This window comes from Polistes dominula, unplaced genomic scaffold (genome assembly GCF_049000335.1).
Source record: "Polistes dominula isolate Pdom_NZ unplaced genomic scaffold, Pdom_raw_medaka contig_77, whole genome shotgun sequence".
In the NCBI taxonomy this organism is placed as follows: Eukaryota; Metazoa; Arthropoda; class Insecta; order Hymenoptera; family Vespidae; genus Polistes; species Polistes dominula.
Genome location: NW_028301152.1, coordinates 4421057 through 4435272, shown reverse-complemented (window position 1 = coordinate 4435272; position 14216 = coordinate 4421057). Strand labels below are relative to the sequence as shown.

Here is a 14216-nt window from a genome sequence, read left to right as displayed (position 1 = left end):
ATGAAAGGGTTGCTTGTAGAGATTTAAATCGATCACCTGTTGCCTCTTTCTCATAGCCAGTGAGAAATTGAAATGAGTATATCGTTGAAAATATACGTTTTCATCGATTCATTGCAATTAATACCGAAAAAAATGATATTTGTTCTTGAATGTAGATGATCGCTGTAGCAAAGATTGGATATGTGGTCGAAATTGCACTGCAAGGCCATCTCTGGGTAACTTTAAGTAAACGAGCCTCATGGGTAGCTTACTGAGATCTTTGGGTATTTCATGAGACGAAGGATTCGAAAAATTTTTTATTAATATATTATATGCATATTTTATTCCTTATTGATCTCTTAAAGACTAAGACTATTATGTCAGAGTCAAAAGTATCAATTTGTATATAATACAAAATACGAATAAAGAAAAATTTAGTTTAAATATTAATGAAATTTTAATGAGAGAATTTGGTGAAAAAAGAAAATGGTGTTAAAGAAGATTATACTATATTAATAAGATATAATCGATTGAAATGTAAACATGGAAAATTTCCTGACCCCAATATAATGCGTTCAAGTTTGGTCCTTTTTCTCCCTTTCTATAAAAGTTTTTTGCTCATCTTTCACGTCGGTGTTATCACTAGTATTTCGAGAAAGATGATATGTTCGAAAGTTCAATAGATGCCTAGAAACGATAGAAAGTCGGAAGTAAATGGAACGACTATAAAAAGGAAATCGTAAAAGAGAAAAATACGGGTCTATTCAAATGCAAGCTGTATCGTTAATATTTTCTAAATGCCAGTGAGATTTATAATTCAAAGCAACTTGCAAAAAGCCAAACGACGAGTCGAAAAAAAGAAATGTTAAAAACCCAAATAGAGTTCTGTACGTTAAATGAAATCACGTATGAACATTACTATAATATAAGATTTTAATTAATTCGACGGTCATCGTGCATTAATTTTATGAATATAAATAGCGAAAAATACTTGCCTAATTTAGTCTAAAACTGCTATTTAATTATAACTGTCTTTTAATCGTATTTATTCCGTCGCGTTTCATTTTATACGGATACCAGGAATCTTTTAATTATGTCTAACGCTCTTTTTCTCCTTCGTCGAACTGTTTATCGTTTAATTTTTTACGAACTCTCTTTGAATATCTGGCAGCTTAATTGACTTTATTGAATGCTCTCATTTATTTTCTCTGCAGCTGAATTTTCCCTTTCTCTCTCTCTCTCTCTCTCTCTCTCTCTCTCTCTCTCTCTATTTTTTCTTGTTATAAAAAGAAATTAGCAAAAAAGTAAGCATCGATAAAATATTTCTTCGATAATCTTTATCTTTAATAAACATAAAAGTAAATTTTAATTTCGTTATTCGAACGATCCATCAATCAGAACAAAAATAATCGCAACATGAGCAATATCATTGATACGTTTTATTCATTATATTTATTTTGGTGCTAAAATATTATTATCATATAACAATTAACCTATTTCTTAGATAGTATATTTTGTTGCAAAATAACAAAGCATAAAAATTAATTCATTACATCCTCTCTTTCTCTTTCTCTCTCTTTTTTTCTTGTTTCGGTATTATCCGTGTATCTCCTTTACGAGGCTTTAACACAAACAACCGTTCACAATGGAATTATCTCAAGCATATAATCATTAAATAGATTTTTATACTACTCGTGTCTACTTTTTCATGCAAGAAAAATTACAAATTATTACGTGACGCAAAGGATTATTTAATTGTTATTTTCGACAGTTGAATGAAAGTTGGCCTAGTTTCTCTCGCCCTGATTTCTTTTTCTACATTCAAAAAATTTCATTTTAATGGGTCTTTCAATTCGACGTGGTCTTTCCAATCGAAACAAGCAATATGAATGGAAGTAATGTGCATACATAAGCTCAGCCAGTGGTTAAATCCCAGGCCAGTTTGATCACCCTCTTTGGACCATCACCCAACGCCCAAGGGGTAGGAACGAATACGAGCAGTACGAGGGTAAACCGCGTTCATGATTCAATCAACGAAGTTAAAGCGAGCGCAAAATAGTACCATGTATCCTCGTGACAACCCCTCTACATTTGTTCGAAAACGTTGCCAATCACGCTCTCTCGTTCACCACCATGATACCACGTTACTTCTCTCGTATAATTTTTCAAACCACTGTATGAACTCGTATCGGTGAATCTAAATTTCCATGCGTCGGATAATAATACAAAAAATACAAATCTCCTGAAAAATAAAAAGGAAAAATTGGAAAGAAACATTACGAGATGAGCAATAACAAAAAAATATGTGTATCTTACTCACAAAATACTCAAACAATTCGATCGATTTTAATTAATAGCAATAAATTACTATGACCTGTTTCGTACCTCATCAAATGTCTTTTAAACAAATTATAGTTGTTGATTTATTGAATTTTACCAGTTCACAGATAGATAAAACGAGGATATAGAAAAGAGTAAATATACTATATATATATATGTATATATAACACATGTAGGAACATATTTATTCTATTGACAATTTAAACAGTACCGGCAGAATCACGTTTTATATTCGAATGTAATAAACATTATATTTACAATACAAATGATATCTAGACCAAAGAGAATTTATCAAACGATATATTTCATCCGTGATCGATGAGGGTAGAATATTTTTCTTTATCTCTAAAATAAAATGAAAAAATTCCATCATAAAAACTAACACTCAAGAGTTTTTTGATAACGATAACAACATGAAATAGTCAAATCGTATATTTTATTTCATTTCGATCGATACACAAAATATTGTCAAGAGACGAGCAACCAGCATCTAAATCTTATTCAGCCTCTCGGTCACTTTTCCTTCTCTCTCTCTTTATTTTTCTCTCGAAAAGAGAGAAAAAACGAAACCATCACAAAATTCACTATTCTCGGAGTTTAGATATTTACGAGACACCGCGTCGCGTTTCTCACGACTCGGGAGGAAATGTTGCGTGGGAAGCTGAATATGATCGATGAGATGAACGGTAGGTACCGAATAAAGATACGACATAGCTTGAGAAAGTGAAGAAGAGAGAAAGAGAGAAAGAGAAAAAAGGAAAACTAGAAAAGCCAAACTCGAGCAGAAAGTGCCGCGCCGGCGCCACTGTATCGAGACTCACGGAATTGCGTTTAATCTCGCAAAGCTTGACGCAATCCATCTTTCTTGTCCTTTCAAGTAACCAAAAAAAAAGAAGAAAAACATGCGTCGCCATCTTTAAAGTCTCCGGCTTTTTTCCTTTAATCTCTTTTTCTTTTTCCCAACTGCGGTCGTTATCGTCTTTCGTAACGAACCAAGTTGTCTTTACCTACCTACGCCACTGCAAATACAGTTGTTGAAAATGTTTGCAACAGTCTCGGATCTCGCGCCACCGAGCTCCTTGTTATTGTTGCTTCTGCAACTGAGTAAAAGGCTGCACCTCTCGAAGCAGCCGGAAACTCGGCCACCTGGGAAATACCTCGTAATGCCCATAAAGCTGGCTCTCTCTCTCATACTTCTATCTTTCTCTATATCTTTTAGCTTCTTTTTCTCACCTATCTTCCCCCTTACAACTTCAATCTTACCCTCTCCCTCTCTCTCTCCTTTTCTTTTATCTTTCTTCATCCGTTCTGCCCGTTTTCACACTTTATCTCTTTCTATACTACTTTTCTTTGGTTTCTCTCTCTCTCTCTCTCTCTCTCTCTCTCTTTCTACCTCATTTTCTTTTTATACTTTTCTACGTTTTTTTCATGCTTTTTCCATTTCTTTTTCGCTATCTTTCGACCACTGGCGAATACGAGTACTCACTTGAAACAATAGTGATGTGCATAGAACGAAAAAAAAGTCTCCATCTTGGCTCGTCAAACAATGCATTGGGTACGGTCTCTCATACAGTCAGAGCACAACAATTTAGGTCTTTTATGCGATCGGTAGAGAATTATTAGAAAAGTATCTACGTTTACTTGGAAATGAATGTACATTTTAAAAAGTGGTTTGTTGTAAATATATTTATTTTACATATTTATTTCCATAAAGACTTAATGAGTTATGAACGTTCTTTAAATATATATGTATATGTATATATATATATACATAAATTGTTATAATGTATACATGTCAAATAGATTTAAAAAAAAAATTTTACGAAGTCTTTAATTTGTTTTAATCTCTTTTTTTCCATTTTTTATTATCAAAGACATGTTCCGTCTTCGTGCTCGTTCTTTTAATAAAAAACTTGATCAGTCGATAAATAACGTAGAATATGAGTAAAAAGAGAAGGATCAAAAATAAAATGACGTCTAGAAGGTGACGTTGATACCACGGTTGTTCCGCTGCATCGCTTCGAATATATGCTAAACCATTTCCTCTACCGACATATTCGATCCACCATACTGCTGTCTCCAATGGACTCGATGGTCGATCTCTGAAAGCCTTTGAAAGCTTTTTCACATTATCCCTATACCTGAAACCAAACCAGAACATAAAAGATTAGCATTCCTTTAATGGAAAACGTTAATACATGTTTAATCGATTAAATAACAAATAAACAAAATAGATGATATCATTCGATGAGATTACATTTTCTTTTTACATTATTTTTATTATCATTTATCACGGTTAAATATGTTAAATAACATTTTTGTGATGTAAATATTTCTTCTAAAAAAATCTAATAATGTTGAAATTAATTCTACGTATAAACGTGAGAGAAAGAGAAAGAAAAAGAAAGAAAAAGGGAGATAAAGAGTTCGTGATGTTCGGAAAATCGATGTTTAAACGTTCTACGTGTTCGTTCTCTCTCTCTTTCTCTTTCTAATTTCAGGTTCTTCTACCAACCATTTTCTACACGACTCACGTTTGCTTGTCTGACCATTACGCATACTTTTACTACTGTTCCGTAAAACTTGCTTCACAACGATGTCCTTCAGTGGACGCAACCAAATAACGGCACTCTGTTTCACGCTCGTCCTTTCATGAATGTTACATTTGTGAAAACGCGAGCAATCGTTGTTACAACAATTCGTGCCTTGCTCGCGTGCTATGCGAGTAAAATGACATTTTAAAAAGGAATTAGAACGAAAGAACATATGGAAAGGTTATATTCTATTTATTAATGCTCTAACATAAATATATGAAAAAAATATACGAAATATAACAAAATATTAATATCAAAATTATATATAAAACATAAATTATAAATGCGAATTATTTTACATATTAAACGAATTTCATAGAAGATAAAAAGTAAAAAAAAAAAAACAATAAAAATAAATAAATAAATAAGTACTTATATTTATATTTCACAATTTCACGCTTTACGAAATACATATATATATATATATATATATATATTTGTATTTACATGTTATAGTATTCACTATAATAAAAAATTCGTATGTATTGTTTATATTTAATACCTCTATACAAATAAAATATTTACATCTGTATCATTCATCGAATTTCTCTCATATTACTAAAGAAAACTCAGTTTAGCAACTAAACACATAGTTTACTCTTTAAGATCAAAGTATGAGCCTGGAACACCTCAAACGAAACCAAATATCATCTCTCCTATATATGACAGGTATTAATGAAAGCAAGGGGGTTGATTTCCGACGAGCGAGAAGATTGACGTATAGAGAGAGAAAGAGAAAGAAGCAGAGAGGAAGAGAGAGAGAGATATCCAGTAGAAGCTATAGAATAAAAGAAGAGAAACGTCTATTTGTATCTCTCTCTCTCTTCACTCTCCCTCTCTCTCTCTCTCTCTCTGTCTGTCTCTATGTCTCTCTCTGTCTCTCTACCTCTTTCTCTTGTCCAAACACACTTACACACACCAGAACTCGCTCACTCGGATGAATCGGGATACACAATTTACCAATCGGTACTCTCCATTATTCGTGTTTACAGCTGCAGTCCGCGAATCAACCTGGTAGCCGTTATTTGCTTCGGTCAAATTCAGTCGCAACCCTGCGGCGGTTTTGAATTAACCATCAATTTTAAGCGCGTCGGACACCCCGTACGTTGCACCCCCTGTACCACCCTTAACTCTCGACGATCCCTCGCCACGGAGATATCGATGTTTTCATGTTATCGAATGAAGCTATAGGCCGAGGAAATTAATTCGTTACTCTCGTGATCGCCTTTCTATTTTTCTCTTTCTCTCTTTCTCTCTTTCTCTCTTCTTCTCTTTTCTCTTTCAGGTTACATATCAATAAAAAAGATATCCCGTTTTAAATAAATCGGCTTCATTTTGGAACCATTCTTTACATTTTCAACGTAATATTTGACACTTGAAACACGAAAAAAAACGTCAGAGATGTTAGAACGAGCAAACGTAATTTACTTGAGATTCTCTTTCAAAAGGGCTAATCAACTCGAGAACCAAGCTCGTTAACTTTGCCACGATAATGGAAATGTTTCGGATAAGGGTTCCAGCAGTAGGCGGATAAGTATAGTAGGTATGTACTTTAGTTTTCTTTGAGAACAACTTCCGTGACTCGTTCGTCCATTTCAAGTTGAAATTTTCCACGAAAGTATTACTGCGATGATTGTTGAATTAATTTAAAACAATGTACGATAATGTTACTGCATTTACGTGACCCTATTTATGTAAATGAACAATTATTTTAATCAAAACTATTAATTTTTAGGATTGTAAAGAATTATTTAAAATTTTTTATCGATATCGTCAATATAAAAAAGATAGGCTCGATTTAAATATCTTTAAATATCAAAAATCAAATCGATTGATTCAAAAAGAAAAAACGACGTTATAAATAATCATAAATATACCTATATCACTATTATTATTATTTACGTTATATGGTACGATTACTATCATACTTTTTCGAAATTTTTAGATTTGTTTGCTTTTTTCCTGGAAAACCATTAGACAAATTCGTTTGAACTATCAAGCTGGCACAACACAAAAAAATGCAATAGACGAATTCATGGAATAAACACAACGAGTTACGAGTAATTATACAAACAAATTCCAAGGAAACTTGTTACTTTTGAAAATCGACCAGTCCGTTCGTAATAGAAAAAAAATATAGATCAGGAAAAAGAGTTGTAGGTTGGAACGAATAGCGTAGAGTCTGCTTTTATGTCGTGAACGGCAACTATTACTACTACTACTACTACTACTACTGCTATTACTACCATCAACTACTACTATTACTACTACCATGATGACGAGAGAAGAGAAAACTCGAGAGTAGTGAAAAAGTAATAGCGGTTGCTCTCATTTGCCCGAAGCATCAAGTTTTTAAAAAGTTATATAGGCCGGTGAAGCTCACGCTCTTTTTGTGCTCCCGTGCACTTTTATGACAATTTTCGAAGCGCGGATTTGTATTAAATGCAACCTAATTACTCCTCCGACAGCACTGCTATTTAATCCGTATATTAATTAAAGTAAATACCGCGCACAGTTAAGAAAGTACAAAATGAAAAATCAATATTATTTATCTATTAAAAATATATTTAACACTAAATACAATATACCAGATCAGTCATTTTGACTGGTCGGGCCAATTTAATTCAAAATTTATACTTCATGTAACATTTGAGTTCTGTAAATAATTAAGCGTTTTGTTATTTAAAAATATCTATAAATCCATATATCTATTAAAATTATTATTGTTAAACATTTTTGGTTATTTTTTTAAAGTAAATAAAGACTAGAAGCCTCAAGAAGCATTTTTTTATACACCAGTCATTTTGACTAGTATAGTAGAAATAAGTATATTTAAAATGGTGGTATATCTAGTATTAATAAAATAACCACGCAACGCGGTCATCCTATCGATAAATGTGTCAATTTATTTTTTTCAAAAATGAAGAAACGAAAAACTTTAAAGAGTCAAATAAGCTTTTAAAATATGTATAACATTTGTATAGGACAAAATGAGAGAAAAAGAGAGAGAGAGAGAGAGGGAGAGAGAGAGAGAGAGATAGATAACATACTATTTGTCTTGAAACATAACTGAGAGAAACGCCGCTAAGGTTATCAAGAAAACTATCTAGAGGTATTATTATAGGAACACATAGTGGTAATAGTCGAAAGTCGAATGTAATGGCTCCGATTATCTCTCTCTCTCTCTCTCTCTCTCTCTCCTTCTCTATTTTCCTAGACCTCTCTTCGAAAAGAAAAAGAAGAATAGATGATTCATCGGAAATAAATTTGGCAGATAAGAGAAGAACGTGACATGAAAGAGAGAGAGAGAGAGAGAGAAAGAGAGAAATAGAGAACGAGAAGTAGAGAACTGACCGATCTTCGTTGTTCGATGTAATTGGATGAGCTAACATAGAATAAGAGAATGTTCTTCTAACTAGTTTCTTCTTTTTTCTTCTTATTGTTAGCAAGAGAGAAGGGCAAAGAGGCTAAACGTTGCCAGGATAGTTCGAAGGAAGTAACGTTATCGGAAGTTGTCTGAATTATTTAGTCACGAAAGTCAGAAGGCAGATGTCGCGAAAGTTACGGTAGAGAACCATTTCTAGTCCCATTTCGGAGGCCGGATCGTATCTCCAGGGGATCATAATTCCCACGATATCTTGAATCGTTGTCGCTCGGCTCGAGCTTTCTCTGTCTCTATCTTTCTCTGGCACGTTACAAACTTACTTTCCCCAACTTCCGACTTGTAACGTTATTACTGAGCCGCGGAACCCTTACCATCTCCCTTTCCGCCCATTCTACACTCCTTATTCTTATTCTGTGATTCGACACCACGAACGATTCATTTCTCCCTCATGTCTCTTATTTTTCTCTCTCTCTCTTTCTCATTCTTGAATTTAAATAACATAATATACCATCTCTGTTAGTAATGGCTGTAATTTGGAATTCCTATAAATTTATTATTCCTAAAGTTAAAAGCATTTAAAACATAATTAGATAATAAATGTATATATTATTGAATTAAATTTTCTTTTAAAAAAGAATCTACTCTCTCGTAGCTCGATAAAAATAGATTATAAACGTTTTCAACACGTTTCTAACGCCTATCCTTGTTCGTGTTTCAACGCCGTAAAGAGCTTGGAATGGGTCACAAAAATGATTATATACACTTTTCAATCGACCGATTTTATTTTGATTACGTGCAAAGTGTCACGAGATAGCAAGTAGATCGAAAAGAACTACTTGTGTGTTCCACGTGAATTTATGAAAAATCTTTATTGATTCCTGCAAACATAAACTTAACTCTTATTTTCATTATATTATTCCATATTTAACAATAGAATTTGAGTATAATTCAAAGAACAAGTTCATATTTTTATCTAAAAGTATAAGATCATTTTTGTAAGTAATTCAAGAAACTTCTTTCGCCATAAAATAATAATAATTTCGATATATCCCTTGAATTTAATTATCGAATTGAATGTGACGATTATTATGCTCGAGGGAGACATAATTCGCATGATATCTCCGCTCGTCGCTCTGCCAACAACCCTACGTTATAAACTTTGAGACTTGTAACGTTATCATGGAGATGCAATGGGACCTTTCTCTCTTCTCTAACACATACACACACACTCTCTTTCTCTTTCTCTCTCTAACTGTCTCTAATAATTGATATATGCCGTAACTCGTGCGTACTACTCACGTGTTTTCAACGAAAAAGTTGACATGACACACGCATACAGCGTTGAATTTCAGCTAGCGCGATCGTTTAAACCTAAAATTCTGACAAGCTTTTCATCGAATATATTTCCTCTTCGCGAACGATCCTGTCGTGTTTTATATTTGAAATTTTGTCGTTTCGAAAAAGGAAACGATTTGACAATCGAAGCATTCGTATCAAAATGGATGTTACTAAATGTTACAATTCCAAAGTTCAAAAAGTAAATCAAATACGAAAACCCGATTTTAACAGTTAGTCAATCGTTCAAAACTGGTCATCAAGCTAAACGAATTACTTTTCATATATCGTAATGATAAATAGAATGAATTTATATATCTATATATATAAATATATATATTTCATTTAACGAACTGTTTTACGACAGTCTACAATTTTCTCTTTTCTCACTGAAAATAATTATGAATATCAAAATTTTATTATGAATCAAAATTCGTGCGATCCATAAATTAAAGGCCATTTAACTTTTAACAAAACTGGTAAATTCACGTTGTTAATTCAGTATTTCCAGATAATACATTTCCCACTCATCGATCGACGATATCTAATTGCTATAGTGAGAAATTAAATTCTATGGGAACCGAAAAGTAATTCATTATTTTGTAGTGCAACATTTAACATTAAAAAAAACAACCTATTACTCTAAAACACAAAATATAATTTCCATTATTTTTGACCACCTCTTTCCTTTTATTTCGTAGATTTTCAATTGCCATTTTGTAAAAACTTTGTGGTTATGAGTTAAAATATTATATAAGGTGACTTTCAACACCGTTCACATTTTAAAATGTTTTTTTTTCTCTAGAAGTACTCCACAAAATAAAAAAATAATAGTCTGACGCAGAAAAATCGAGTAAATACAGTGAGTATAGTATATGTATGTTTGTATTGTCGTGAACTATACTCCTCACTTCTGTATTGTAAACGCACTCATAAACGTGCTTTTTCATTCCGGTTGGTATAGGAATACAATCCTTTTCGATTTCCACGTTATAAAGAAGGAAGAAATTGATTCCAGAAAAACACGCTTCAATTAGCAATGATTGAAGATATATTCTGGTGTTGTTTACACTGCAAATAAGCACTGATGCTCAGCTCTTGTTACGATTATCTGCTCTGCTTTCTTTATTTCTTACTGAATTACTTCAACTGATATACTAACTGAGAAGTATATCAAAGGTATCGGATGAATTGTACCAAGTAATTGTAACCATTGAATTATACTAACAAGCTATAACGACTGAATTATATAAACTAGCCGTAACTCTCAATTGTAACGATTTCTCTATCAACTCACTTATAGCGATCTTCATCCACTACTTATTAGTTTTTTCCCTCCAAAAGTGGAGCGGTACAATTTTGGTGAAGGTGTAGTAGTGGAAAATTACCACTTTCCAAAATTCTTGGAAGCAGAGATGGAATTTGGAAAGTGATGACCATAAAAATACCGAGAAAACCATTGGAAGCTTTATTAAAGGAATTATTGAATTTTGTAAAATGAGTAAATATAATTTACCCTATTTCGTAAAAATCTAACCCTTTGGTATTTTTATAGCTCATCCGCAATAAAATGACCATCACTGTCAAGAATTATTCGGTGCAATAAATTTCTCAGCTTATACCGATTTTAGACACAACAGTATAACCTCCCTATTCAACTCTTGGATTTTTATGCGGGTCATTATTGATGTGTGAGGGCGTGCGGATCTTCGGTTGACTAAATACGGACGTTTTTCTTTCAACTTCAATTAAAGTTACCTCAATTTCCGATAATAAACTTCTGATGTTATATTGCTAGATTTCAATAATTAAAAGTGAATGATCGCTCAAATATTCCATTATATGTATAAAAAAAAAACCTCGCGTAACGTTAATCTTGATTTCGGAGTCGGAATAGGTGTTCGATACTGGAAATTCATTGTTTGTTTTTTTCGATGAACATTATCGTATACTATCTATTTTTAATCTGTTGACATCTGTTGACTTTTAGAGCTTCTTCATAAATTTTTTTAATGGCTTTCGTAGCCTTGGTTACATTTAATTTTTCATCGAAAGAAAGTAAACGAAAGGTTGGTTGTTTATTTCAGACTTAGAAATATTACTCTTAAGAAAAAAAGAACTTTATTCGTTCGAAACATAAATTCAACAAATAATTTAAAAAAAAATTGCTCGCAAAAATTTTTATTCCACCGCGTATGAATAGAGACTGATTAAAATTATATCATCTAAATATAATGGTTTTCTTTTCGGTCCTATTAGTGCAATTATTAAAAATGAATAGAAAATAACGTTATTTCGATGTAGAAAAACAACAAATTGGAAATATCTATATAAGATTATCTCAAAATAATATAATATTATACGACAAGTTATGCAAGTATGATATGATATGATTATAAAAGTGCACTGATCGATACTAAAATTCTATAATTCTTTAGTTTCTCGAGATAACGAACCTCTCCATCGACATTTGAAAAAATAAAAAACCAGATCTCGTTAAAATTATTCGTTACGTATACATATTTATGTATTATTACGTTATGTATGTATATATACACATACACATACATAAATGTTTACAATTTATGAAGTTTTAAAATTCGTATCGCCTATGGGATAATCGCTGCAATGTTACGCGTTGATCGTTTAGCAAACTAACTAAGCTTACAGCCTCGAGGCTTTTATTAATTGGATCGAAAATAGAACAGTTCTTTGCTCTTATATACCTTTAAATATAATATAGAAGTATACCGAATGTTTTACCTAATACGAACATTAGAAATATTTCTGTTCATTCTGTTGATATAAAAATATGTTGAAAAAAGAAATCTAACTAATAATCAAATTTTTGTCAGATTCTTTTTGTCAAGATGTAAAAATTATCATTTTTATTTATTTTGATTACCATAGTATTGTTATGCATACAAAAAGAATGAATTTCAAGATCTAAATTTGAAACTCTTCTTATAAATTTAAACAAAAAGATTTAATACTGAATTACTTCAATATGAAATATTTATTTAATTTATATAGCTTAAAATAATTTTGTCAAATTCGATACTTTTATGAGAATTTTTCTAATATCCTTATAACTAAATGAATTCTATATCTAAGAAATTTATTTCTTCAAAAAATTTTACTTTTAACATACAATTAAAGAAATTCTATTAAAAGATATCCATCGTAAAGTACCAATTTGTTACATGTGACTGAACCAACAATAAAGTGGTCGCATAATAATTCTCGAGATTATTAAATCGATTTCTACGTCGAATCGACCGCGAACTAAATCATTAACTGGTTGAATGGTAAGGTACGTAATAATAAAAATGAATAATAATAGCATCAGTCAGCTAGTCGAAGCGTCTAATAACTTCGAATGCGGTTTGATTCGAAGTATGTAAGAAAGAGAGAGAGAGAAAGAAAGAAAGAAAGAGAGAGGTAGACATAAACCTATATAGATATATAATACATACATAAGGGAATAGAAGAAGAAGAAAGTAAGTAGGGAAAAAGAGGCCGAAGATTTAATCCGAGATTAATGAAATGCAGCCGATGGGTGCAGCGAGAGAAAACGAAGAAAAGATAAAAGTAAAAGAAATGGTCGAGCGAGCTTCCGTCGAGAGGGAGAAGAAGAAGAAGAAGTAGAGGAAGAAGAGGAAGAAGAAGGTGGAGAAATGAAGGGGAGAAAAGAGTGCGACGAAGTTAAGGAGCCGCGACGGATTTACACCGTCTACGTCCTTTTGAAATCCTTCCAGCGGCAGTCTAGTGGTGCACAGAGAAACGTACGTCCATGACAGAAAAAGAGAGAGAGAGAAAGAAAGTGAGAGAAAGGAAGAGAGGAGAAAGTAAAATGTATGAAGAAAGTGGTAGGGAGGGAAAGAGAGAAGACGAGTACGGCGAAATGGCCCTCAGGCCCCGAGCTCCGATCCAATTAGATTTTTAATAAAAGTTTACCCATCCCGCCGTTCTCTATTCTGGCTCGGTCTATTCCGCGAGTCACGTACCGGTCCGCGTCCCTACGGGCTGAGAAAAAGATTAACCGGTTCCCAGGGAAACCAGCCTTTTGACACCGACCTCTCGCATGGCCCTTCGTCGGTGTCGGATTAAGAACTTCTCAGGCCAAGTGTTACCACCACTATCATCTTCCCCGTGAAGGGAACTTCACCACTACCAACATCTTACTTGCTTCAACAATTTCCGGCCACGAATCCAGAAAACTATCGTCGAACGATGATACTCGTAATACTTACTGGACTGGAGTATATTCCCTGAGCGATTTTCTAAATTAATTGCTCAGGTATTTTTACAAAATGTTTTATAAGGCTTTTCTCACCTCAAAGATAATAAAAAGATAAGTAAAAATAAATTACCCGAGAATTTTATGATCCAGCTAATGTGTTCCTTTTTTTTTGTTCTTTATAATTGTTTTTCTTTTTTTAGACCCAAAAAATAGTTTGATTTTATCATAATTCTTGTCCCAATTGTAAAAATGTAAAAAATTATAATAATATTAAACGATGATACTCGTGATACTTGCTGCATCAGAATATAATCTTAAAATGATATTATAAACAAATTGT

General features: G+C 32.6%; 1 protein-coding gene across 1 annotated transcript in view; it reads right to left on the bottom strand.

Annotated features, from left to right (window-relative positions):
- Window positions 1-3990: 3990 nt before the first annotated feature.
- The window catches only part of LOC107064360 (UDP-glycosyltransferase family 37 member C1), a 47321-nt gene continuing 37095 nt past the window's right edge, over window positions 3991-14216 (bottom strand). The window contains exon 3 of the mRNA XM_015316996.2: window positions 3991-4460. Coding sequence (XP_015172482.2) covers window positions 4160-4460 — 301 coding nt within the window. The 3' untranslated portion in view covers window positions 3991-4159. The remainder of the gene's footprint in view (window positions 4461-14216) is intronic.